Source organism: Epinephelus fuscoguttatus, linkage group LG2, assembly GCF_011397635.1.
Source record: "Epinephelus fuscoguttatus linkage group LG2, E.fuscoguttatus.final_Chr_v1".
Classification (NCBI taxonomy): domain Eukaryota; kingdom Metazoa; phylum Chordata; class Actinopteri; order Perciformes; family Serranidae; genus Epinephelus; species Epinephelus fuscoguttatus.
The window spans coordinates 26,050,214-26,075,512 of NC_064753.1; the positions used below are offsets into that span (position 1 = coordinate 26,050,214).

The 25,299-nt window shown below is 40.2% G+C and overlaps 1 protein-coding gene across 3 annotated transcripts in view; it reads right to left on the reverse strand.

The window, feature by feature from the left end:
- Positions 1-594: 594 nt before the first annotated feature.
- Positions 595-25,299, reverse strand: part of nedd4a (NEDD4 E3 ubiquitin protein ligase a) — a 36,292-nt gene continuing 11,587 nt past the window's right edge. The window contains exons 1-26 of one of the 3 annotated variants that reach the window (XM_049597188.1): positions 22,858-24,590; positions 22,678-22,749; positions 15,840-15,890; positions 15,377-15,438; positions 15,096-15,198; positions 13,403-13,566; positions 13,196-13,310; positions 12,805-12,969; positions 12,539-12,622; positions 12,157-12,276; positions 10,530-10,793; positions 10,195-10,272; positions 9,980-10,034; positions 9,833-9,891; positions 9,582-9,647; positions 9,185-9,414; positions 6,546-6,667; positions 6,359-6,429; positions 6,151-6,246; positions 5,930-6,003; positions 5,789-5,849; positions 5,640-5,699; positions 5,437-5,544; positions 5,227-5,323; positions 5,019-5,091; positions 595-3,328 (exon numbers count right to left, since the gene is read on the reverse strand). In XM_049597188.1, coding sequence (XP_049453145.1) covers positions 3,226-3,328; positions 5,019-5,091; positions 5,227-5,323; positions 5,437-5,544; positions 5,640-5,699; positions 5,789-5,849; positions 5,930-6,003; positions 6,151-6,246; positions 6,359-6,429; positions 6,546-6,667; positions 9,185-9,414; positions 9,582-9,647; positions 9,833-9,891; positions 9,980-10,034; positions 10,195-10,272; positions 10,530-10,793; positions 12,157-12,276; positions 12,539-12,622; positions 12,805-12,969; positions 13,196-13,310; positions 13,403-13,566; positions 15,096-15,198; positions 15,377-15,438; positions 15,840-15,890; positions 22,678-22,749; positions 22,858-24,000 — 3,696 coding nt within the window. In that variant the 5' untranslated portion in view covers positions 24,001-24,590 and the 3' untranslated portion in view covers positions 595-3,225. Of the gene's footprint in view, positions 3,329-5,018; positions 5,092-5,226; positions 5,324-5,436; positions 5,545-5,639; positions 5,700-5,788; positions 5,850-5,929; positions 6,004-6,150; positions 6,247-6,358; positions 6,430-6,545; positions 6,668-9,184; positions 9,415-9,581; positions 9,648-9,832; positions 9,892-9,979; positions 10,035-10,194; positions 10,273-10,529; positions 10,794-12,156; positions 12,277-12,538; positions 12,623-12,804; positions 12,970-13,195; positions 13,311-13,402; positions 13,567-15,095; positions 15,199-15,376; positions 15,439-15,839; positions 15,891-22,677; positions 24,592-25,299 lie in introns of those variants that run through there. The other 2 variants (XM_049597179.1, XM_049597197.1) reach the window with 2 other exon arrangements.

Sequence of the window (25,299 nt, forward strand, 5' to 3'; positions counted from 1 at the left end):
ATGCTATTTCCACCATTGCATTAACCCATTCTTTCAACTCCGGGGCCTTTGTTGTCTTCCAGTGTCTTAGAATAACTTGACAGACGGTTATTAAACCCACAATAACATCAGAAAATGCACACTTGGAGGTCCACACAGTTTGATACAGTCAGTGTCATACTTGTGTTCGGCCATGTCCTTGAGCTAGTTTTTCTGTCTGTCAAGTAGCTGTCCGTTAGTCAGTCACTCACTCTACAGCAGAAACTGACACTTCATGATAAAAGCTCTGCTTGAAATTTACTGTACTTAAAAATAAAGTGTGTTTTTCTTACAAACTTGACAAGTCACTTACGGTCCATTCAGAATGTGCCTGCAATCCACCAGTTGGGAACCACTGTATGCATTTAAAATGTGTATACAGCTAATAAATAATGAATACACAGAGTTAAAACATTCTGTGCAAAAAGAAGCAGAACTCATTAAAAGTTACATGAACACATTTTAAGTTGATATCACTGCATACAGTCGGCTGAAGTTTGTCAAATCAGTAGAGAGAAACTGCAGTAAGACTAAAAAAGCACAAGTGGTAAAGTCAGACACAAAGACACCAGATAATTGTTTTTATATTTTTTTATTTCTCAAATATATTTATATTTAATTTGGTGTGCTATAGGTCATCAAATTGGGAATTAACAGCTACAGTTCATTCCACCCTTTAAACTGCTGTATATATGTTGCATGTATGTCCTTGTTGTTGTAATGCACTTACAGGTGTTATAATCAAATTGTATAATAAGAACATTTGATATATAAGAAATTAAGTATTGATCTATTCATTATTATTCAATAGACAATAGATATATAACAGTACTTCCATTTAGAGATTAAAACATTAATAAACAATCAGATTCTACAATACATTACAAACAAAGGCCTCTGTATTGAACTTTAAATATAAGTGAAAGAAGAGAATGTGCTTATTTTCAGCAATGTTCACATGTAAACATTTAAACACGTGCACTTGAAGCATAGGATCATTTTCTTAAAGAGCGATTTAAGCAGTCTGCAGGTGACAGATTGGCAAAGACAGTTCAGAAGTAAGACTCATCGATATTAACAAAGTGCTTCACTTTATAAAAGCATAAAGTATAAAATTGTGTTGTCAGAGACAAGAACCGACCACGATATCTTCTTTTATCATAGACCTGTAAACATGGCAGGTAGTGTAAACACATGTTTTACCATTCAGAAAACGATAAATCTACTGCTGAAGTACAGTTACTTTCCTACAAAGGTATAAACAAGTGATTACTCATTTTGAAAACAGACAATAAACTGTACACATTTTTGACAACCAAGAAAACAATTTTTTATATTTGTACTCTTAAAAATCGAGCACCGTGCTGCAATTAGACACCCATGATGAGTTGAGGAAAACAAAATGATATCACTCATTGACATAAGGCAACGAAACATGATTTCTAACATACTTTATGCAAAGTGTGTGATACGGTCAGTCTGTTGGATAATGTTTCTGTAAGCTACTGGCCCGGGAGATATTAGCGCGCACGTTTGTTTATTCCTCTTATACAAACTGTCAGTGTTGAACTTCAGTATGAGCGGGTACTGATAATCAAAGAAAATCATGTATTAAAGGAATTGTGTGTAGGATTTAGTGGCATCTAGTGGTGATGATTGCAAATTGCAACTTGCTGAAATGTCTCCCTTGTGCCGAGCTTGAACTCCCATCTGAACTTCCTTCAGTGTTCATTGTTTGGGAGGTTTTTACATTGAGCTGAAATATCCACAGAGGTCTCTTCCTCCCTAAAACAAACAGACTGGGTGATTTAAACCAGTAAAAAACACTGAATAACAGTTTCACATCAAAAATCAGTGTTTTTCCAACACTGTTTGGCATATCAGAGATGGGCTGCTAGCCTAGCACCTCATATGTGCTCACCTTTTTTTTCAGGTGATTTTAAACTAGTGAAAACAAACTTATTATTCTATAGTCCATCTCTGCCACTATGTCCCCCTAAATCTTACACACTGGACCTTTAATGTAGAGGTGCACCAATGACCATTATCTGCTAATTTCACAACTTTAAGTGAACAGTTTAAACAATAAATGGTTCATCGTGTTGAAGAAGTTGATTTTACATGTACAGTATATTAATGTAATGCAATATGTACAATTATGCATAGTATTTCAGCACAATCTAACACTGCATGTAGTCGGATACAAACTACTGTATAATTAGTTTAGCCTGTTACTGGTCCTGGTATTGGTACATCGCTACTAAAATGATTAAATGATACACTTTTCTAAGTGTAGTCGCTCAGACTTGAATATAACTTGTACATTTTCTGCTACCAGTGCTTCTGAGGTGCATGTGTTTGGGATTTGCATCAGTGATTCTAGTGTGATGGAATGAAAAATGTGTAATTATAATGTATAGAATTTAAATGATAGAAAAAAATATCTTCACATCTGTTCTATTTAGGTTGAACTGCCAATTTATATTTAAGGTTTTGATGTTGATAACCTCTGGCACTTTGCTGCCTAAATCTTTTGGACAACATTTTCTTTGTAATATTGTTCCAGTTGGGCCAATGTCATGTTTACAGGAATTTCATGTTCACTTTACTTTAAGCGTTGAATTGTATGGGACAGGAAACGTGGTTGAGCGAGCTGTACTTTTTTCATTTAAATGTCAAGAGTTGATGCTATCCTTGTGTATAACATAACCTAGTGAGTATTCTGACCCATGGTCCACTCTTTCCAGCACTAACATGTGATGAAGGGACAAGTTAAGCAATTGCCGAAGAAAAAAAAAAAAGCATAACTAAACTAATTACCCATCAACAACAATGTGAAGACAAAATCTCACAAGTACCTGATGTGAGAATCTGAGCATAAAGTTTATCCGAGGCAATGCAGCCCAAATGAAACTAATGTTTTTTTTAAGGTTAGATGTTTTTGTTATACAGTATACAGCTTTGCATTTTTGCTTTGTAAACTTTAGAACACGTCGAGTGATTAAATACCTCTGTCACTCCAGATTTAAAGTCCTTTCTCCATGTGTGCCTCAACAGAGGACCAAAGTGAGGGCTGTGTGACTGTCCTTCATCTGTCACACAGCTGGCAGGTTAACACCCGAATCTGACGCACGGCTTGTGTCTCTCATCAACTTCTTGACCACATCATGCAGTAATAATCAGTACAGCTCAGTTACAGCACAAGCTCTAATCAACCCCGTCGAAGCCTTGTGCATTCTCGATGGCGATGTGAAGTTTCTCCCTCAGCTCATCAAAAGACTCATACGGAGGCAGGTCCAGTCGATTGAAGCTTTACGAGGCGAAAGGGAAAAGACAAAGAGGGGAAATAAAAAATAAACATTTGCAGGAACCAATTTCAGCTGCTGTTGGGTCATTTGTAATTCTTAAGGAACAGACAAGCGATTCAGTACCTCCATAAAATCTGAGGGACTTTCCACAGATTAACAAGGGAATGGTCAAATGTGGTCCAGCAGAGGCAAAAATAACCTGACTTTAAGTCCCTGGTATGAGCCAAGCTCCAAAAACCCTGCATCCAACACTTCCTACAATGCAACTCAATCTCAACGTTTGCATTCTCTGTGACTAGAATATTTTCTTTGACGGGTAACATCAGTGGAGTTCTCTCTTAAAGGGACAGTTCACCTCAAAATCAAAGGTACAAAATTCCTCTTAGCTGATGAGATATATATTAGTTTAGTTTGTTTTGGTGTGAGTTGGTGAGTGTTGGAGATATTGGCTGTAGAGATGTCTACCTTCTCTCAAATAGAAATCATGACTTGATTACTCAAGACATTGTTGTGAGCAGTTTCATGTAGGAACTATTTTCTTTTTACCAAACTACACCCGCCAAATATATCCCTACGCAGAAGGAAGCATGCATCTACTCACTGACAAGAGGCTTGTGACAGCCTGAGATCTAAGCATTAATGGTGTCCTCGTAGGCTGAGCTGTAAGGTTAGCTAGCTCAGTGGTGCTAGGTGAGCTAGCAGTAGATACACGCTTCCTTCTACCCAGTGATACAGTTGGCAGGTGTAGTTGGGTAGAAAGAAAATAGTTCTTACATGAAACTGCTCACAACAGAGTCTGTGGATTATCTTCAGTAAGGGGTAATGGGTAATAACTTCTGTAAAGAGACACTGATGTTGAGTTTTTCCAAATGTATTTTTTGGTACTTTGAGCGCCACAAGACAAGTGTTGTCTAGTTCTATTGTACTGGAGAGAAGGCTGACACCTCTATGGCTGATAACTCCAACACTCAGCAACTGATACCAAAATAATCTACACTGATAAATAGTACAAGTAAGAAGGAAAATATATGTAATTCTGATTTTGTGGTGAACTGTTCCTTCACATTCTGAGGCGTCTCACTGAGTTACATGACTGCATTCAGTTTTCAAGCTGCAGAGTGAGAGCTATGACTGTATCCAGCCACTAGAGGGCTTTGACCCACTACATGCCCTGTTACATATCATTTTGTAATAGTCTCTTTTTATTATTTATTCATTCATTCATTCATTCATTCATTTACTCATTATCACAGCCGCACAAAAGCTCAGTGTAAGATGTGAAGAAGAAATCATAATGTACACTGTCGTGTGTCAATCAGGGCTTATGTACAACTGTAATGTAATGATGCCATATTATCATTCTGAGCCCAATAGGACACCCTTGTGGAGCCCCTAAAGCCCAAAAATATCTTTTTAGATCTTGCAAGAATGGATCTTGTGCACAGAAGATAGAAAACTGTCATATTCAGAGACACAGTCTGGTCATATTCTAGTAAAATGAGATTATTTGTCAGTGTTCCTCACAGCTGAACTCTGCCCTGTCTATAAACATCACTGCTAAACATAACCAACAAATTACTATCAAGGAGAGCAGAAAGCTATGTAAGCAATTTTGTTTTTTGGCACAGCTTGCTTCAGCCTTTTTAAATGTCGGAAAAATTATTAACGAAAAAATCTGAGTAAAGTGCTCACCATGTGTGGGCTCGGGGGAGTTTATCACGTGTTCCCCACTGCTCGATGGTGAACAGCTGTGGTCCGTTAGACCCTGGAAAATAAAACCATCAAACATCAGGCAATGTACAACTTGATTTTAACTGGATTTAATTTAAATCCATACTTAAAAAAAAGACTCACTTTCTAACAACAATGCAGTATGCAGTAATAAAAACTCATCTCTCACCGTAGAGTTCAGCAAAGCCATTCATTGGGACCCTCGATGTTCCTGTCACAAACTGTAGGAGCCTGATTCGCTTTTCTGCATCCATCAGCAGCACCGTCTGTAGCAACACAAACAGATACATAAATAAATACCTTAAACACAGCTCTTTGCACAAGGAGAAAAAGGTCCACAGCTCTGCATGATGGCTCCAGGCATGGAAAGTTGTCTTACTTTCCAAAACCACTGGATAACGACATGGTTGGCACAGTAGTTATTCTTGTACTTGGTGTTCTCTCTCCAGTCATTCACATCCACGTCTCCAAGACCACACATGAGCAGCTGTGGGGGACAAGAAAGCAGGTACACACACCGTTATTCATCTTTCTGGAATAAATCTGGTTCATTTCAGCACAGCGGGCGGACTGAAAACTCACCTCCAGCTCGTTCTCATCAAAGATCTTGATCAGATCCTGTGGTATCAACTCAAAGAACCCCTGAAACACAGAAATGTGACTTTAATTCTACTTTATACTGTTGAATGATGTTTACTATGTTACATAATATGTATAAAATAAAGCATTACATCTTTGAAGGCAGTCATCTGCTTCTGTATCCTGTTCACAAACCTAAACTGCATCACCAGACTGTCAAACACAAAACAGCAGGTTAACATAAAACCAAAGTTTCAACACTTTAAAGAGGATGAAAAGTGCTTTATGCTTACTGGATGTATTCCTTCTTGTTGTCATTGGTGATGACAATGTCTGAGCCACCCGGCTTCAGTTCATGCTGGTGAGTCTTAAGAGGAAGAAAGAGACACATCATGTAAATTACACAAAAACATCTTATCACATAAGCAAGATTTAGACCCTGATCACACAGACAGCATTCTGCAACCTGTGTGATCAGGGTCTTAGAGACAAAAGATGGCATGCTTGAACACACCTGTCCAAAAAGCTCCTCGTCAATGGTGAACCTCAGATCCAAGTCTGTTGGGTCGTTCTCCAAAATCCACATCAAGGAGTTGAAATATTCACTGTCCTAGAAACAAAAACAAACAAAATTAAAGTCTTCCAGATTGTAATTAAAAGATCCTGATGTGCTGAAATAAGGTGCTAAGTTAACAATGTGCAATGGAAAATGTGACACTCACAACAGACTCCATGTCCTGCAGAGTGATCGGCTTCTGCAGCATCATCTTGTAGAAGGGCCGAATGAAGAAAGCTTTGGAGGAAACAAACAAAAATGTCAGGATCTTAAAAAGAAAATCACTAAATTTGATATTCCCTCTGCTCTTTGATAATGTTAAAACAACCTTGAGACACTCAGGCAGGACTCACCATCGAGCAGTTTGCCGTGATACACAGCCATGCCTGCCACACGGCCGATGAACTTGAAGTAGGACAGGTGGTCCTCATTACATAAACCTGAGTTGGGGTTAATCTGCAGTGTGTAGTTGTCCCTGGAACACAAATCACAAAATAGGAACTAATTTACTTTACTAAAGTAAATAATTTAAAATTTTATTCAAATTGGTCTTTCTACATAAAAAGGGGCTGGAAGCACATCTACTCTTTCTCCTTCATTGAGGAATTTGCTTGCGGTGTAAGTTTCACTTCCAGTGCTGCTTGCTTTAGGTTGGCCAGTGAAAGAGAAGTGCACATCAAAATAGGTAGTGATAGTGTTAGAGGAAACATGGGCGAGATTCAGCCATACATGTTTGAGACTTAGTCAGACCCAAACTCAGATGAGGAGTCTGTTGTGCACCAAAATCAGCAACTAGAGAGCATATCAGAACAGTAAGCGTGATAGCATCTTTCTTATGTAGTTTGTTACCTTGTAGGTTAACTGGCAGTGGCTGACACAGCTTTAAGTGGTTGCGAATCACACAATAATATCTGCTATGATGAAGTTTTTGGTAGATAGTAGAAGGAAGCTCCAGGGTTTACATCCAAAAACGGCACATTCTGCCATGTTTGCTGTCAAAACTTTCTGTACTGTCAAGTCTGCTCTGTACTGGAGGTTTCAGTTTTTTTTGCAGGTGTACATTTGAGGGAAGTGCACAGACGTTGCTCCCTTCAGTATACAAATGTGAAAACACCTCTCCAGTGACAAACTTTGCAAACTTACAAGTCAGTACAGCTAAGGTCAGACATTTTAGGGCACATAAACATAAGAAAAAACACATGGCAGGGGGACTTTAAATGTCAAATATTTTCCTAAATCAGCTCTCCTGGTTCCTGCCCACAGATAATTACAGCTCCTGTATGTGTATTTTTATGTTGCCACTATTATAAGAAATATAATCCTGTGACTGTATGGGAATTGGGAAAGTTTGTACTTTCACTGATGCTCATCCTAAATTGTCTAAACAGAACTAACTGCTTCATGCCCCTAACTCTTTTTCCATTTCAGTTTTCCAGACCACATTTTGTAGATTTTGACAGTGACACAAGACGAGCAATTTCAATCTTGTAGTATCCTGACACTGTGCAAACAAAAGTGCATCTTCCCAACAACAAAAACCACACACATAGAGCTGATGACTGTATAAAATAAGCAGTGATACATTATGTCAGAGGTCCTTAATGTTTTTCAGGCCAAACACCTCTTTGCTGTTGAACTAGAGATAATTCTCTCAATATTTTCTCTCGTTTGGACTTGTCTGTAGCTGCTAAGTCAGCAGCAATTTGAGCATGGCTAGGTGTGTTAGCCACCACCTCTGCACTTTTGGCAGTGGTCTCTGAGATAGACGGTGTGTCAGTCTCTTGCTTAAAAAAGTTACAGAACGATTCACTGTGGCTCACAAGAACGTCCGCAAGGTGTCACAAGGTGCTGAATGGTGATTTAGCATCAGCTAGCTCACATGATTGCACAATAATTCATGGCTAACAGTTCGACTATCATTAATATTGTGTAAACTAAAATAAATAGTTTTTATGTAAAGGCCAGTTTGTCATTGCTAATTATATGTTAGATCCATGTTAATGTGTGATTTCAAAAAGGAAAAAAAACATTTAAATTAAAGCTTAACGCAAATAACCAAGAGGTGATTTGCTGCTCCCCCTGCAACAACTCTGAGGTCTCCCTAGGGGTTGTAGAGCTGCTGCTAAAGACCCTGACATTACGTGTATGTCTTTGAGTCCGTATTTTCATGTATTCCTTTAGAGTTTTCAAACCCAGAAGCAGAACATCTGTCATGGATGTCTTTCATTTACTGTTCCTTCATATAAGTCAGAACATCATTCCAGGTCCCTCAAAATGTAAACAGGCTGTGCAAGATGAGACTGTTCTGGATGTCTGTGCTTGTCTTAAGAGGACCTGTTATGCTCATTTTCGTGTTTGTACTTATATTTAAGGTTTCTACTAGAACAGATTTACATACTTTAATAGTAAAAAAAACCAACAACTTCATTTTCCTCACACTGTCTGTGCTGTGTGCTGTCTGAGATACTTCATTTCAGTGCCTGTCTCTTTAAGCCCGCACCTGATAAAGCCCAGTATGCTCTGATTGGTCAGTGTTTACAGGTCTTTTGTATCTCTGTGTCTCTACACGTCACTGCACCTTGGGGGATGGCTGTAACGGAGATTAGCAGCTTTCTACTGTGAAAAATCACCAATAAAAGCTGCTTTCCCTGATGTGAGCTTGTAGATTTATGTAGCAGTGTAGGTTATGTCATGTAAACACTTGCAGTAGTATGCCTGAAGCAGAAATCTGGCACACTATGATGTCATAATGCAGCCAGAGTAGTAAAAACAGTGTACAGCAAAACCTGAGGCTTTTGGTCAAAGGGATTAGTTCTACATATGTTAACATCATTGTTTGAAATTTTTGCCATGTTTAATATGAACGTCCTTCATTGTAACACTATATATAAGACACAAAGTATGAAAAAGCACAATAGATAGCCTTTAAAACACCACAATGATGCATATGACCATTAGAAAAGATTTACAAAGAGATAGTGTTTGGACTCACGTGGCAGAGTACTCGAACAGTCCATAGTACGGGTTGAACATCTCCCTGGACATGAGGAAGAACCACTCCCTGGCCAAGCCACCGTAGTCCAGGCCTTTTTCTCCCTCAAACTCCACCCACAGTCGTGCCTTCAGCAGGTCTGCCCTCTTCACTGACAGGATGCGACGGTATGAGTCCTCCAGCACTGCATTTCTTCTCATCTTCATCTCGAAACGGTTAGGGATGTCAGCCTATGAAGAATGTAATGAGCTCATTAAGAAGAATGTTTATGATCACGTGCAGGGTGAATAAATACACCATATGTGAAGAATTGATAACAAAGGTATATGCAACACCAGTCTTTTTTAGCGTAGTTTTATCAAGGTAGAGGTCACAGCTGTAATGTAAGGACACTCACCGGTTTCTTCAGTTTCTTCCGGAAGTAGTCATACTTCTGTTTATAATCTCTGGAATAAGGCACTGCCTAAAATAAACAAAGAACAATGTTCAGTGATTATGAATCTATCTTAACTATGTGACCTACGCACAGTGGTCAGTAACACATACTTACAGGAAACCTGTAAGTTATAAATAGATAACTGTTTGCATTGTGTCCTAGTATGATGTCACTGAAGAATAATCTTTCAAATATAATCTATATATACTCACTGGTCCAGTTATGGCTGAGTTCTGTAGTCTGGGGTCATCCCATTGTGTGGTCCTGGTGTCTGTGAAATGTAATACATCAGAGGCCATTCATCAACCTATTCGTCATTCAGTCCGAGATGTATTTTTAGAATAAAAGGTCATACGTACTGTGATCTATGTAGAATATCCTCCCATCAGTGTGGACCCTCTCCTCCCAGCCAGGCTAGGATTAAGAAAATATCACAGTCTTTACTACAGCATCAGCTCTGATTAAATGTTACAACACAGAGCAGTTAATGCACCATATAGAGTTTTGCCTGAGATCTTGCTGATAAATGCCTTTCAACTAATTTGTTACTGATCACTGTAAGTGATGAACTTACCGGCAGAGGGCCAAGATCAGACGGGTCTAGTGAGGGTCTCCTCCTCATTTGCACAGGAATCTTGAGCCTGGGATCTTCCTGTTCAGAGGAAAACAAACAGGATGTGTTTCAGTCAAACAGGAAACACAAGAAATTGTGTTAGGAGATAATATTCACAAAGTTGTGCCCTTGACACACATTTAGAAAAAAGTTAACTTAGCACTTGAAACCCTTCCTTGTTGTTGTCTTGCTGGTATTTCTACTTCTATAAGCTTTCTTGGAGCCAGCCAGTAGTGCCCAATCATCACCACTTATAATTAGAGGTGAAGAATATCTCAAGTCTGCTGCTTTCTCACCCAGGTAGTAGTCTTTGTGTTGTGGTCTATGAAAAAGGGTCTTCCACTGGGAGCGCAGCGAACCTCCCAACCAGCCGGTAGGAACCCAGAGTCATGTGTGGCCTCTGGGCTCGGGGTATGCTGAGGAGACTCCTCGGGGGACATGGCTGGCAAGGGTGGAGTCAGGCTCTGGGGAACACCTGCACCCCTTTGTGATGCTGCTGCTGCAGGTGCTGCAGGTGCTGGTGCTGCTGGTGCCGCTGGTGCTGAGGCCTCTGGGGTTTTCTGTCCAACAAAAAACATTATATGAAGAGGTATGGTGTTAACACATAGATGAATAAATAATAATAAATACATTTCACTTGTTTTTGATCTTGTTTCTTAACACTTGAATAGAAACGTGCCAGCCTACAGACAGCATCTATTTAAATTTGAATTTAAAAATAAATTGTCCCAGTTTTAATCCTGTGTCCCTGTGTTAACTGGTGTTAACTGATCATTTATCTCTTGTTGTATGCCAAATATATGTTAAAAAAAAACAACAAAAACAACAACAACAACAACAATCATTATCAGAGTACTTTTTAAATTAAAATCCAGGTCTTCTCTCTTTCTGCAAATCCAGGCAAGAGTTTCAAATGTTTGATGACTCTTGCTGCACTCAGGAGCGTTTACTAAACTGGCCTTGCCCCCTCTTACACCACAGAACTCCTCTCCAATATCACACTGTGAGAGAAGTTAGACGGTCTGACCAGATTTCTGACGTCTGTCCCGAGATCCAGGACTAAGTGTTATGGGGACAGGGCCTTCGGTATTGCTGCCCAAAAACTCTGGAATTCTCCTCCTCCCACCATCCGATCCTGCCCCAGATTTTCAAGAGTCATCTTAAAACACACTTCTCACTAGTTGTTACTGTGTATAACATAATGTGATTGTCACTGTTGCTGTTACTGTCACAAAGTGTTGACATCATAAAAACAAGGATACAGATTTTGCTGGTTATAGGTGCAAAACTAAGGATTATTGCTACTATTATCACTCAAATGTTTGTGTTTGTTTTCTTCCTTTTGTTTTTGTTTTTCACTGTGTGAGCTACAGAGCACTTTGGATCAACTGTGTTTGTGTGTTAAGTGCTATATAAAGAAAGTTGACTTGACTTGACAAAAGTTCATCCAATCGAATGAGACTTTGGGCGACTAGATAGCTACACACAAAGTATTCTGCCATCTTTGGGTCACAGTAGCTGACAGAGCAACATGGAGGGAGATAGGAAGAGATGTGTGCTTGGGTACCAGTGGGCAAAACTTTGGTTTTCATTTTAAAAAAATGTGACTACGGTCTAATTCATTCATCTCTCCCTTGTCCTCCTCTGAATATAACGCAGAGGGAGGTGTGAGTGTAGCCATCAGACCGCTTAGCAGGGTTGTAGCTTCATATTGTGCTAAACTCTATGCCTACTCTTTAGCAGTCCAATCAAATGTGAAGAATTTGATTTAAATCTCTAAACTGCTCAAATATTCAGTATTACTTAGAAATATGTCCGAGTACACAAGATAAGGATACTCTAACTTCTGTTGTCAATTTTAAGAAATTTAAAGTGTAGATATGTTTTCCCCTATCAATATCGATATGAAAGCCTGCTTTGTACCTGAACGAGGGGTCGTGTCCATGAAGTGGTTCGAGTGTTGTGGTTGACATAGTAGCGTCTTCCTTTAGTGTCTCGCTTCTCCTCCCAGCCTGCAGGAAGCCCAGCTGAGGTTGGAAGCAGCTATTGAATTACAGAAAAATTAAATACACTGATCAATACTGAAAACCTCAAGCTCACTGAGTAACATGATAGCAGCAAAGAAACATATAACCTCACTGAGACTATTTCCTAACTTCCACACCACAAAAAACTGATGGATTAAAGAAAACACCTGTGAATCCTTAGTGCTGATGTCTCTCCACTCAAACAGCAGCATGCTGATGCATGACTGGTTGAGTAAAAAGTGGGAAGGAGCGATTTTGACAGGGAGTGAAATACTCACCACAGGATTAGCAGGATGTTCCTCCCCTGATGAGGTCTGGGCACTTCCTCTGAGACTGGAATGGCTTGAATTACTAGCATGATCCTGCAGGACAGAGGAAGGAGGTCAAAGATAACAATAATCACTCAGCCATTAATGTGCTATATACTCTCCACCTCTCCCCCTCTCTCACTGAGAGAGTGTGGTTTATATTAATCTCATTATGGTTTTCTCTTCCTCTGACTTTCCGGTAACCAAAACCGTATGCTGCACAGAAAATGGCTCACCGTCTGGGAGGTGCGCAATTCGCCAGCTGTGGCCCCAGAGACAGTGTTTCTCAGCTCGTCGCGGAAAGGGTGGGACTCTGCGGCTGAGTGTGGCGGTGGAGGTGATGTGACCTGGTTGTTGCTGTGGTACAAGGTGGACTCATCCTCTGTAATGATCTCCCAGCTCTAGAAGGTGAGACAGAAGAGACTCAGTTCTGTTTTACGTTAAACCCCAAACTAAACCTTGTTCATAGTTATGAAAGTGTTCATTTTAAAGTCCTCAGAGGACAAACAAGAACAACAGCGCTACCACCACAGCAACACCTGGATTCAACATGGCATCTGCATTGCTGTCAGAAAATAATTCCCCCATTCACCTAAAAAGCATTTTGAAAAATGGTGTTAAAATTACCTCAGGAGACTCTCGTGTGGTGTTCTCAACGGGGTCTGAGATCTGCCTGCGTGTAATAAAAGCATGTTCTGCGTCCATGTTATTGTTCTGTCTTTGTATCTCCACATCACCGTCCCTGTTTAGGACACACACACACACACACACTGTCAGTACTGCACCTACGAGGAAAGTGATGTAACTCTGCTGAGGAGAGGGGAGCAGCCTTACTGGAGAGTGGGTCGTTGCCACTGTGTGGTTCTGCACTCATGATTGACAAAGTAGGTTCTTCCCAGGTTGTCCTGCCGCTCCTCCCAGCCAGGGGGCAGAGCAGGCAGCAGCTGGCTCTGTCTGGGTCCTGACATGTCCTGAGCCTCCAGAAACTCCCAACTCGGCTGCACGACATAAACAGAAAGTTTTAAAGGGCGGCACAAGCAGGAAGGAGACAAAACCCCCAATGATCTGATTAACTCCACAAGCCAAGTAAGACTAGTTGGCTACAAGGAGAAAATTCAGTGGCTAGGATGAAGGCTGGAGCTCTATGTTTGCTTAAAGTTGAAGAAATCATGGACACACAGTGGGACAAATATAAGATGGACTCAAAGACAAGGCTTACATTAAGGAGAAGTGTTTGTGAGGATTCCTATTACTTATATGACCTTTGTTTAAACTGTTGTCTATGGTGGAAACAATACTAAGATAATATTTGCTTTTCAGTGTGACATTCGTTATCCAAATAACCAGAGGTCACAGTTTAATAAGCATGAAAGAAATGCTTCTGTACAAAGCTCCTTAAGATTTCACTTTTTAAAATGAATTAGGATAAGATTAATTTCTGTTCTTTATGATTTGTGGTAATATTCAATGTTGAGTAAATAAAACATACAAACAAACAAACAAACAAACACAATAAAAACAAACTACATATCTTGTACCCTATGACTACTATTCTTCCTACTCCATATCTGACATGCAATACTTAAGTTGTTTACTGAATATGTTTGCTGGGTTTTTCTGTTTTGTTTTCTTCCTCATATATTGTCTTTATCTATGTTTTTATATTTATTTTATTTTTTATTTTCACATACAACAAACTAAAATCTAAATGTCCAGTAACACTGATTTCCATCTGTGATGACACATGATCATTTTAACTGCTGTAACTGATTTCGCAGATTGTAGTGGCTGTTTCAACACATCACAATTTCTCGGCCACTTAGTTTGTGAGGTGTCTCGGTTTTGACTTGCGTTTCTGTTCCTTTTCTGGAGGTCGACAGTAATCGCATGAGGCAGGAAAAAAGTTTAACAAGATCTAATGAGAATACAATTTAAGCAAAACAGGCTAAGTCCTTCCAAAATTACATCTTGTACGGTCCACTACTGACTCGATGTCTGATTTCTATATATTCTCATCGTATTCCCGTTATTATGCTTAAACACTACATAACACAGTTGACATTGTCCACACGTTCCTTGTATCATGTGCACTAGACTGCCTTACATCACCCCACCTGGCGTAAATAACTTGTGCCTAATATAAACATAACCTCAGGATAGCCCACTACCATACACTCTTCAAAATATACAGAAACTGTTGTGCAAACTCAAATATCGTCAGAACCTAAATTACATGCCATATCAACATCATCATCAAATTCTTTCAAAATATTAATATGTGCTTAAGTGGCTTTTACACAAATTCACCTTCAATTTTATATTGGGAAGAATCTGGGGGACTTTTTTGGCTTGTAAGAACTATTACTATTTTAACTATTTTAATCAATGCTCTAAGAAGTTAATGTGAAGCTGCAGCTGATTTGTTATGACCAGGTAAGAAGAATAAACAGTAAACACAAGAGGCTCTGTGATATTTTTGGAAGATTATGGGATATATTCTTCCTGTATAAACACTACGCACACTTACATCCATGTCCTCAGTCTGTTCTGCTGTTTCCTCCTCCGAACCTGTATTCTTTGGCAGGTAGGTCATTTTGAGACGCAGGTGACCTTTGACTCTGGACTTGTGGCTGCGTGACAAACAGACACATTCATTTTTTGAACGAGGAAGAAATAAACACGATCAGGAATGTTTCAAAAGAAAGTATGAAGTGAGGCCTGTAATTTCTTCTGCCAATAAATACGTGTAAACATGGAATGTAAAACAAGAAAAGACAAAAGATTAAACAACCATGAAATCATGCCAACCTTCTTGGGTGAAGCAGAAAATCCTTGAATGTGTATGGCCTTTCTGTGTTAGGATTTTCTGTCTGAGAAAAAATAAAATAAAAAGGAAATCTTTAATTCTCAAAACATTTTTACAGTCGTGTAAATAAACACAAGACAGTATAATTAAAGATATTAATGACGATGGTGACAGTGAACCATGAGGGCTAATTTGTGGGCGTTGTATTTATAATGAAACAAAAGCAGGAACGTAACATAAACATGACGGACTGTGTTTCCAAAACTATGGACAACGATGTGGAACAGACACTAGAATGAGGGCACGCGTGTTTATATTTACATGGTGACATGGGTGAGACTGAGGTCGAGAGCTTGTGCAGCTAAAGCCACAGTTAAACAGCATAAATTCTAACTTTCATGAACTTAAACAAGTCACAGATATCAGTATACAAAGAAGAAGGATTTCCTGCAACCAAGGACTCACCGGTATCTGATTTAAAGGGACATCCACCTGTCCCAGAAAGTCATCACGTGTCTGACAGGGAGAGAGAGAGAGAGAGGGAGTCACACAGATGTCAGGATAACAACAATATTACCCAGCCCCACCCCACACCACACACACACAGACACACACACAGACACACAGACAGACAGACAGACAGACACACACACACACACACACACACACACACACACACACAGAGGACTGGGCTAGACATGTTGAGTTACTCAGCCATCTTTGCAGTAATGGGAACCACTGTAATATCCCTGTAAGATCATGCACTGCATCTGTCACTCACATACATTATTAGTGGCATTCTATCTCCTATCATATCTTCATCAACCTTTTCCTTTCTGCCACATTTATTTCCCCACAAATCAGTTCCTCTCTTAACTATCTTTAATCATAAGATTAAACAGTCATTTGACCTGATCTGTGTTCTTAGTAAGCAGCCTTGATAGGAATGTGTTTATCAGTCCACAATGAATGGCTGCTCTGTGTTACTGCTGGCAAGACCGGGACCAAAATAATGTACCATTTGTCAGATAAACTTTTCCTTTGACACATTTACTGCATGCCTCTATCGCAGCCGCTACAGTCTCGGAGGCAGAGGGCTGAAGGCGAGCACACGCTGCAGTGAAGGAGTCAGCTTTGAGACCAAATTAACACCCGCTGTGGGTCAAACTGTCTGACAGCAGTATAGAGTGTTTACGTGAACAAATATAGATGGAGGCCTCTTTCATCCTGCCGTTGCACGTAATGGTGCAGCCCAGAGGAGCAGTTAAGTCCAGGTTAGAAGATACATGCTACATTTGCTGATTCTGGCACTTTCTGGGTAACTCTTTTACATTATGTGCAATGTTGTCCCTCTCAATCCTCACTTATGACCCACTAGAATTGTGTGGCAGTGCATTTTTCGACACAGACCCTGCCTGTAGTTTCTTATTTTCCTCTTATTTTTTGTTTTTGCAACAGTTATGGATGTGTATCCCCAGAGCCCTCAGGTGAGGTCGGGGCTCTATAAAAAGGTAGTGACCAGTTGCCAGACCATAAGTACAGTACAAGATACACAGAGGAAAAAATGCAAATACAGCGATGCAAAACACCAAACAAGAATGAATCTGGGGTTGGTTTTTACTTTCACTATGGCTCGTGAGCGTGTTTCCACACAGTGACTGACACTCTTGCATAGTATAGCTCAAATGAACGCATGAAAAGACACAAGTTAACAAGTAAAGACGCTGATGTCTCACTACAGATTGCTTGCAGATTGCTACAGGAACTCAGTGGCAGCATTTACCGTAACATAACCTGCCAGCTAAAATGGAAATCACAAGTTTTTTTCCTTATTGATTAATGTGGAGATTTATTTCTTAACTAATCAATTAATCATTTGATCTATACAGTGTCAGAAAATAGTGAAAAATTACAAAAAAACATCTGGTCATGTAATTATATCTCTTATTGTGTCTGAACAACAGTACAAATAAGCTAAAAAAATATCCAGTTTATCATCAAGTAAGGCAGCAAATCCTTTCAACTGAGAGACCGGAATTAAAGAATTGTGCTTGAAAAATGCTCAGGTAAGCCGACTGCATTTGTCATCATGACTATTCTGCAAGCTGCTTTCCATTTTTAGTAAGCAGCTTCTTTTTTGGTAGCAGTGCATTTTGAGAAAGCACTTTGCACGGTTTCCTTAACAATGAGGTCTTCTAAAATACTGACATTGAGGAGGTCTCAGTATTTGTGGCATTCATTTTGCTTATATTTATTGACACACCACAGGATATCAGAGGCCCAGTGTGTACGATTTAGAGGATATATTGAAATAAATGGAATATACTATAATAAGTAAGTTTTTTTTAGTGTATAATCACCTGAAAATAAGAATTTCTTTAAAATTAGCTGTCTTTATAGGGAGCCGGTCCTCATCCAAGGATCCCGCCATGTTGCACTACCAGGTTTCTAGTTGCCCAGAACAGACAAACCAGACACTGGCTCTAGAAAGAGCCTTTCTCTTTTTCATATCGGCCACCATAGTTATAGACGCCCCTCTGCAACAAGCAGGGCTTGCAGCAAAGCCAGTAAATCCTACACACTGCTCCTTTAATAAAGTCAGAAATTGTTTTGTCTTTTTGTTTCTTGTTCATATTTACGAACAGCCAGTGTACTGGAAATTTACTGGAATAGTATGAGTGTATACAGGAAACACAATAGTGTGGTTTCATATAGAACATTGTCATGCACTGTTTATGTTAGGGTGAGTAGAGAGGAAAATGAAGAGTTTCTGAAATGTAAAAGGAAATGAAAAAGCCTCATGTTTACTGACTGAAAAATGTCTAAACTTCAGTGTCCTGTGCCACACTATGTCTGTGTGAGTAAATCTCGTGTTATAGCATTGTTCCAGATCCCACTTATGTCATTAGATCAAGTAGAGAATCTAGAATGATAACATTCTAGTGTCACATTCACATCAGTTGTCGGCACTGATCAGCAGATCCCCCGTCATCTGAACTCCACTTTCACTTAAACCACAGTATATTTGATCCTACACTTAACCTCAGAGCCCATGTAACAGTCACCCACTACTAATGTAGCTCTAAGAAATCTTAACAACAATATTTATCAATACTCCGTGCCCTTCATAGCTGTTAACAGTCTGCCTGGACGATGAGAAACTACACAGACTAATTGGACAACTGATCCCTCTGTCAAACTTTTAAAAGCCAGTAATTCATAAACAGAAATGTATAAACAATCGCAGGCTAATGGCAATGACTGTCCCTGTTGGTTTTAAAAGTCAAGTAGGTCACTTCTATATCAGTACCAGAGTTTTCTATCAAGCTTTGTGGATGAAGGGTGAGGTGAGGCCAAGCTCAACAAAGAGGAAGTGTATGCTTTGGACACATGACAAGACTGCCTGAGATAAAAAGATAGCTGCAGATGAATGTCTGTTCAGAGCATCCCTGAAGGTTCATGTGACACGAAATGCAACTCAGTTTAGCATGTGGCATTAAGCAGTGCTGACCACGTACTGTATGAGGTTGTGGCAAACAGCTCCAGACACATGTTTGGGCATCTGTGGAGCAAGCTCAGTGATATCCATCTTAGCTCCGCAACGACAAACTACTTTTAACAGGTGGACGGCAGCTCGTGAAACCTAAACTTCGGCAGCTATTGGAGCCTGCAAACAAAGTGTCTCACGAGGATCCATCCTGATCAGGAACTTTGGTATAATTCTGAGAAACTATTCCAAAAAATAAGTCGTAAAAAGTTAGATTGTGTTGAAGACAATGGGAGGAAATGAAAGGCTGACTCATGAGACGTTTTGAGCTGCAGAGACTATGTTAGAGCATCACGACAAAGTTAAGTAAATGCTGTAAAATGAGCCCATGTTCTCCACACCTGAAACCATTTGCTGTCACAGCAGGAGGCAGCAACACCAAGTCTGATGGCCTGCATGTTCATGTCTTACGTTGATACGGAGAATAAAACAAAAAACTATTTATTTGAACTCCTAAAGGACAAATAAGGTCACATTTCTCCTGGCTGTGTCATATATTTCAGTTTTTAAACAGTGCAAAGCCTAAAAGTTGTTGCTGGGATTTTTTCTTAATGGGTGAGTGACTTATCTAAACCACATGTTATCACTTCTGAAGGAATCCAAAAGAGATCCAGCTTGAACCAAGAATGTAACCCCCCACTACAAACACTGTGGCAGCTGCACAAAACAAGCTGAGACTTTTAAATCTGCTCGGTGAATAATGACATGTGGATAATGTTAAACTTGATACCCCTGAAAATCAAAGTACAGGTAAATTTAGGCCATTTGTATGACATCTTTGTTCTTAAAGCTGATCAAAATACAGCAGAGAGATTCCTGATTTATGTTTATCAGCTTCCTTGTGTAATGTGGTCAATACTGGTTGTTCATTAACTCGTGAGATGAGGCATTACAGGGTTATGAGGGCACTGCAGATAAGAGCGGCAGAGCTGAATTTTCATAAAAAATTTCCATAGTGGAATTTTTTTATAGCCACACCCAGTTGGATCACAACTGACACATCAACTACATAATTTAGCGATCCTTCCTTGTTTCTGTAGCAGTATTTGAAAAAATAACTAAAACTAGGTCAGGCTAGTTATGCCACTAATTATGTCACATTTTATCTCTGTGGGTCTGGGGACTGATAGATTTCGGTTTTGTAATATTTTGTATTGGCACATACACTAAATTATTAAATTGCAAAAATTCTAGCCATTTAGTTTTCTCTTGTTTTTTTTGTAAAAGATACAGGGTGTCTACAGGTACTTTTAACCAAATTTAGGACAAATTTTTGGACAAATCATGTTTTACTTATGCAGAGGTAAGTGTTATGTAGGAATATGGTTATTAGAGTTAAGTCAATCGACAATTTGCCAACAGTTAAGTTCAAGTATAGAGTAAAATTATAGTATTATATTTTTAAAAAAATATTTCTAACATTAGAATTGTGGACTTTTACGTAGAAAGGCTACTCTCATTTTCACAAGAATAAATAAAAAATGGATAAATTTAATTAGATCAAATGTTTGTAGTAGTTAAGACTTCACAAATTCAAATTTAAGACTATCTAATGACTTTTAAGGCCTTATTGTTTTAACATTGCATTTAAGACATTTAAAGACTTTTAAGGACCTGTAGACACCCTGAGATATATTAAAGGAATACTTCACACACAAAATCAATTATTGATGCTGCAATATCTTGAATTTATAAAGAAAACTTTGTTTTTCTCGCATGCCTCCACAGAAAATAGTGAACATATTGATTTATTGATCTGTTGGGGACCACTGAGAAACTTCAGTACTGGGATCAGGTTTTGAAGAGACCATAGATAAGTTTCACTTTCAGCTCAGTTTTACACCATAAGGTTATGGAGAAAATGCATGTGTTTGGGAAGTACTGATCACACAACTGGATAAATGAGATTTGGGTAATGCTGCAGGAGTTGTGTGAGAGCTTGAAAATGGATGTTTGGATAAAGTGTTGCTGTTGCAGTCCTCAATAAATAAATAAATCAGTGTGTTCACTGTTTTTCAATGAGGCATGCCAGAGAAACAAAGATTTCTTCACAAATTCAAAGAAACACGGCATGACTGATACACAAAAAGTATTTTTGTGGGTGAAGTTTTCCTTTGAACACTGTTGTTGGACTGTTTGTAGGCAAGAGGTGATCCTTTTTACTGCTGCAGTAAAAGGAGGTCTTTTGTGAGTACAAAGCTCATTAAGCCATATTCAGTCAGGAAAATCACAGAACCACTTTGAAAAATAATTCTGGAATTACAGGAACTTTCAGGATCATTACATTTATGTTTAAATATTTCTACGTGTGCTTCCTTGTTATATGAAGCATGCTATACTTCCTGAGTGTGAATGACATTGTTGCAGCTACATTGTGGGCACACACAGTCAGACTGTAAACAAAAGGTGTGCAGTAGTTGACGCAGACTTATAAGGAGGAGATGTGTCATACTTGACTAAATATCCATGAAGGACAAAGAATATCAAAGCTCAAGTGAAATTAAGATACTTGATGCAGGTATTTTAAAGTGAGAAAATAAAATCTGGATTTACAAAGGCAAATTTAGACCGTTAAAAGTAAATGCTCTGGTTAATTAGGTAAAGAGGAGACCTTCGTACTTGACAACCTGCTAAATGCAAGGGGGGTGAGGGGGAGAAGAGTGAGGAGGTGGTGGGGGTGACACCTGATACTTCACAAACACTGCCTGGCAGGGGGACCCATAGGGAAGGGAACGCACCAACCTTTTACTGGGAAAGGCTCACGCTCCCATCCTGCCTACATTACATTACCCCCACCACCACCACACACACACGCACACACACCATGTCCACAGATGGCTGGCATGACTGTGCGCTGCTCTAGTATCATGCTGTTAAATTTGAATCCACGGGACTGGGCAGTGCTACAGACCACCAGACTATCTGGAGTCAGGGGGAATATTTCAGAGGCACTTTATTTATATCAGCAAGGGGCACTGCTTTTCCCACTACTAAAATTAGCCCGGGTAAATACTTAAGTCGATTACTCACAGCGCTAACAGAATTGTAAAAATGGAGAACTATTCTAAAATGTCCTCACACACACACACACCAACAGGCGGACAGACTCACATGATGAAAGATGGGCAACTTTTCCTTCTTATTCACACTTTTCTTAGAAACCAATATGAAAATGGATTTACTGTAATGTAACTGAATGCCTCTGAATGTTTGTCCACATTGGGCTTGTTAATTGCGTGACTTAGCTGTAGCGATCTTCTCAGTTACTGAATGTCGCCCTAGCTTGTGGTGAGCCTAATGGCTGACCCTGAGTAAACAGAGTTTTAAGGATTTGAATGGCGATAGCAGCGAAGGAGAGTGCCATTATCACAGTATATATATTCCATATTGAAAAATATCTAGTGTCAGAAAAGTGATCTCTTGAACTTTAAACTTTTCTTCAGTGACCATAAGCCAAAGATTTAACATAAAGCCAGCATGCTAATGTATTTGGTTATCTGCCGCATTCAGGACAGTCCAACTTTAATTTCACTCTGTCCATGAAAGCAGACGTCAAAGTGGCGTCACCTGAGCAGTCAAAGCAAAGCACTATGGAATCTACTTCAACCAGTTAAACAACATTATAGGCGACTCCACATTGTCCCTCCAGAAGGCATTTATGTGTCATGTAAATGCTTTTTTGGGAGCTGTTTGCTCAACACGTCACTGTTAAGTTTCAGACATCAGCTGGGTCCAATGAAGAAACGTAACACTCACCTTGGTGTTTTGAACCGGGCTCTTTGGTGTATTATTCCCTTTGTGGCTTGTGTTTACATCAGAGCTAGGCATCTTAGCTGGGCAGAAAGGAGACAAATGAATGTGCACATGCGGACAGTGAGGGCTACTGAGTTTTGGATTTGAAACGTGACATGAAATCCCAGTGTTAGCGTAGGGCACCTCCAGGGAAAAGCTCCTTTGTATGGCGCGGTGACAGTGTTTTTCCTCAGGCCTTTCCTGGCCTGTTCCTGAGGAACAGACCTTATGGTTTTTATCTGACGCTTTAGTTGAGGAGAATAAACAAGCAGAGGTACTACGATACAGTTTTTTGTGAGGGTTGTGTTCACCCTCAGGGTGTGCGGCTGGGTTAGGAGCCTCAGGATATTCCAAATTGACAGTAGCAGTGGTTGTAGCTCCCTTCCCGGATATCATTGGTCTCTGGTGGGCAAAGTGCAGCAAAACGCTGCTCGAGTGACGATTCGATCTGTCTAGAGTTGATGACAGTTCCCTTATTTTACTCCTGTCCTCCATTTTGCCTTTTGGTTCGTCCTGTAAAGGAATATTAAATTGCACCATGTGTTTGGTGTCCCTCAACTCGGCTGAACAGTTTCCTTTTGGGACGCGATGGCCGCTTACTGCCGTGTTGGTGGACCCTTTGCAAGTCACTTCCTCATCATCTTGTGAGAATTCACCGGAAGACATCTGAAGAGATGACTGATGAGACCCCCGCGCTGGTGGAAGAACAGGTAGAGCCACTGGACTGACTGGGGAAGCAGGCGGGGTGTTGCAGGGGCTCTTTGGGAATATAACCAAGGAGGAGCACCGTCTCAGCGGGACCTTGGACTTGCAGCAGAGTTGGCTCCTCTCCTGGGTGGTCCTGTGTTTTTCGGAAGCCTCTGGCTCAAAGATGCTGTTGCTGCTACAGTACCCGGCATCGCTGGCCATGCTGCTGCTGCACGAGCCCCCGTCAGAGCCACTGCCTGCTCCTCCTTCACTGGCCCCCGGGTCTCCATCGTCTATACTGCCATCCAGCTCTCCACTGAGCTTTCCACAGGGCTGCAGTGCGATCTGGAGAATGCTCTTCTTATTAAATCCTCCAGTGTTAACCCTGGGTATGAATACTGAAGAGTACCGCTGTAAATTAGCATAGTCTGGTGACAGAGGAGTCACCTTCAAGTGGACAGAACTGTGCGCCAGACTCTCTGCGGGGCTACGAGCTGACACACTGACTCCACTCTCCTCACCATGGCTGCTGAGGCTTTCTGACAGAGGGTCCGTGTTGCTTCTCCTTGACGCAAAATGCAAGCGCAGCCGACGTGCCATCCGTTTAACTCTCTAATCCCTGCTGCGTCGGTGAGAGCTGCATGATCAAACTTGCTGGAAGGAAAAAAGGAAAGCAAAGCAACTGCTCCAAGCTCTGCTCTGTGATCACAATCATTAGCGGCTGTACATTGCCAAAATAGCTCTGGTGACAACCTACATTCCTGTCCAGGCTGATCTCAGCTTTTAGTCAGAGGAGGTCAGTGGTTCTGTTTGGAGACATGACCCAAACATACGACCTTTGAAACAAGAGCAATCCCAGAGGTTAGCCCCTTTAGGAGGATTAAACTCTGTAGAGAAAACAAAGTTACTCTAAAACTTAAAGGACAGAGCTTCTGCCACTGACCTGCTTTATAACCTTAGCTTAGCTTAGCTGCTAGTTTACTGCACCTCCTGAGTTCCAGCCAGATTAATACCTAACACCCCGTGTCTGCTCCAGTCGCCTCACTCCTGTTCACCCCTCTGGAGAAAACAACAACATGGTAGCCCTCTACGTTGCATCTTAGACTGAAGCTCTGGTAAACTGTCTTACTGCCTCAGGCCACCCACTCAAGACTCTACTTCCTGCTGCAGCTATGCTTCTAATGTTTCTGCTGCTCTGTGCCCCAACAAATATTTTTACCCACTGCTATTGAATTACAGGAAATCAAAAGGGAATGGCTTTCAACATAATTCTGCATCAAACTGAGGACTGGGTTACAAATTCACATAGCACACAACAAAACCATCATAGCCTGTGAGAATATGTAGGGAGGTGATTTTAAACTGCAAATCCATCAAATGTATGTCATACAAAGGTTAAACTAAAGAAGACATATATTTCAGAACATGTTTTTTGCTTGAAGAGCAACAGAAAATGTTTTTAACAGACACGCAGAGATAAAGTAAGCTGTGACATATTATCTGCCTGCCTACGGAAAACACAAGAAGATAAGGACGTGCTTTGACTGCGACACGACACCTGTTATATGACACCTCATGTAACAGTCAGTGCTGGTCTGATTTCCTCTCCATGGCTGTTGACAGTACTATTTATTAATGGCAGCCTATTGTGAGCCAGGCTGACCTATTTCAGAGCATTACCCTGCATCCAAATCAGTTTCAGTATAAGGTGTAATAGTAAGAGCCACAGCCAGGATAAAGACATGATTCATCAGAGGACACTTCACTGCTGCAGCTGCCTGTCTTTTCTTTTTTTTTTTTTAACCGACGTGACAAACTACCAGGAAATCATGTGATCGACTATCAATCACTCATCCAGCCAAAAACAGATTTAATTGATAGCGGTGTGTAAGCCATAAG